A 2,609-nucleotide genomic window follows, 5' to 3' on the forward strand; every position below is an offset into this window, starting at 1 on the left:
TGGCTATGGAGCATTGAAGGTCATGCTGGCCTCCCTGGTTTGAGTCTTTCTGGTTTAATTCTGAGCATCGCAGACCACATTGCTCCACAGGGAAGCCTTAGGGTCACTGCAGGCATTAAAATACCCATACCTGCACTGCCAGGAGCTCATTGTTCCTGACTCTTCTGTGACAAAGGACAACACTTTCAGCATTTCAGGGTCCTTCTGACTGAGTGTGGTGGAAACAAACAAAAGAACTGTGCTGATACTTTTGAGGTACATTCCTATGATGCAGACATAACTCCTTAATATCAGGTCACCTGAGAAAACAACGAAGAGCAGGACCAGGAACAGGAGGACATGGCTGATTCTCAGGGACCATTAACCTTCAGAGATGTGGCTGTAGATTTTTCTCAGGAGGAGCGGGAATGCCTGGATCCATCTCAGCGAAAATTGTATGTAGATGTGATGTTGGATAACTATGAAAACCTGGTATCCGTGGGTCTTGCTGTCTCTGAGCCAGATCTGGCCACCTTTTTTGAACAAATGATGGAAAATTGGGATGCGAAGGGAAAAATGACAGTATTAACCCACCCAGCTATGCCATCTGAAGACAACTGAGCCTTATTGCAAAAGCCAGGAATAGAAGATTTGTGCTCTAAAATAATACTGAGTGCATATAATGGAAACAGAAGTTATCAATGCAATGAACATTTGAAAAACTTAAACCAAGATTCAAATCCTTATAAACATCAGAGAACTCAGATTCCAGTGACCATTATGAAGGTGGAAAAGTATTTGACCAATTGTCAAATCACAGTAAAAATCAAGTTATTCAAATTGTGGAGGAGACAAACAAACAAAGTAAATGTGACAGATCATTTAAGCGATTTTCAAATCATATTGAACAAGAGAATATGTACACTGCAGAGAAAGGTTACAAGCATAATCTACTTGGGAGAGTCTTCAGTCATATGTTCAATCAAAATAAACATAAGGAAAGATGTACTGGAGGAAAACCTTACAAATGTAAAGAATGTGTTAAGTCTTTTAATTGGCCTTCAAATCTTAGGAAACGTCAGGTAATTCATACTGGGGAGAAGTTTTACAAATGTAGAGAATGTGGCAAAGCCTTTAGCCAGTCCTCAAATCTTCTTACTAAACATCATAGAATTCATACTGGAGAGAAGCCTTATGAATGTGCAGGATGTGGCAAAGCCTTTTGCCAGTCCTCAGACCTTACTAAACATCATAGAATTCATACTGGAGAGAAGCCTTATAAATGTACAGAATGTGGCAAAGCCTTTAGTGATTCCTCAGTCCTTAGTAGGCATCAGAGAATTCATACTGGAGGGGCGCTTTATAAATGTACAGAATGTGGGAAAGCCTTTAGCATTTCCTCAAACCTTACTGAACATTAGAGAATTCATACTGGAGAGAAGCCTTATAAATGTACAGAATGTGGGAAAGCCTTTAGCCATCCCTCAAACTTGACTAAACATTATAGAATTCATACTGGAGAGAAGCCTTATAAATGTACAGAATGTGGCAAAGCCTTTTGCCATTCCTCAGGCCTTACTAAACATCATAGAATTCATACTGGAGAGAAGCCTTATAAATGTAGAGGATGTGGTAAAACCTTTAGCCAGTCCTCAGCCCTTACTAAACATCAGAGGATTTATACTAGAGAGGAGCCTTATGAATGTACAAAATGTCACAAAGCCTTTAACCAGTGTTAAAACTTTATTGGAATTCTGAAGATTCATACTGGAGATAAGTCTTAGAGATGTAAAGTTTTGTATCAGCACTCCAAAATTAACATCAAGGATTCCATACTAGAGAGAAACCTTAGGAATGTAAAAAATAGAGCAAATTCTCCAAACATCATTCATGTCTTACTGTACATGAGAAAATTCATACTAGAGAGATACTTGACAGATGTAAAAAGTGTGGTAAAGCCTTTCACTGGCTCTGTAATTGTACTAGTCATCAGATAATTCATTTTTAAGAGAAACCTTATAAATGTGGAAAATATGGCAAAGCCTTTTTTGCCACTCAGAAATTACTGAGTATCAGAAAATTCACACCAGAGGCAAATGTTACAAATGTAGAGAATGTGGAAAAGCCCATCATCACTCCTTAAAGCTTACTTGTCATCAGATTATTTATAGTGGAGAGAAACCTTACAGATGTAAAAATTTTGGAAAAGTATTTTCTTGGCATTCTTGCCTTCCTAAGCACCAATTAACTCAATCGTGAGAGAAGCCTTACAATTGTGAAGAATGTGGTAAAACTTTTATCATTGGTGTATTATGAAACATGAGACAAATCATAGTGGAGAGAAGCCTTATATGTGTAGAGCATGTGGCAAAGTATTTAAATGGCATTCATGTCTTACTGTTCATGAGAGAATAATTCATACTGGGGAGAAGTAGCAAAGCCTTTTATGAGCACTCAGAACTTAACATCACAGAATCCACACTGTAGTTAAGCCTTATGAGTGTGGACAATGTCACAAAGCCTTTGAACACCATTCGTCGTACTGTACATGAAAGAAGCATTCATTCTGGAGATGAACCTTATAAATGTAGTGTATGTGCCAAAGCCTTTAATTAGCAATGGTGTCTTAG

General features: G+C 38.1%; 1 protein-coding gene across 1 annotated transcript; it reads left to right on the forward strand.

Moving 5' to 3' along the window:
* Window positions 1-339: 339 nt before the first annotated feature.
* LOC139013488 (zinc finger protein 708-like) lies at window positions 340-2,238 on the forward strand. The gene is given in 3 exon segments (XM_070419509.1): window positions 340-561; window positions 738-1,711; window positions 2,022-2,238. Coding segments are annotated over 3 exon segments (1,413 nt in total).
* The last annotated feature ends 371 nt before the right edge of the window (window positions 2,239-2,609 follow it).

Source organism: Myotis yumanensis, unplaced genomic scaffold (assembly GCF_028538775.1).
Source record: "Myotis yumanensis isolate MYYU_CA2020_CCGP unplaced genomic scaffold, mMyoYum1.0.hap1 SCAF_7, whole genome shotgun sequence".
NCBI classification, from domain to species: domain Eukaryota; kingdom Metazoa; phylum Chordata; class Mammalia; order Chiroptera; family Vespertilionidae; genus Myotis; species Myotis yumanensis.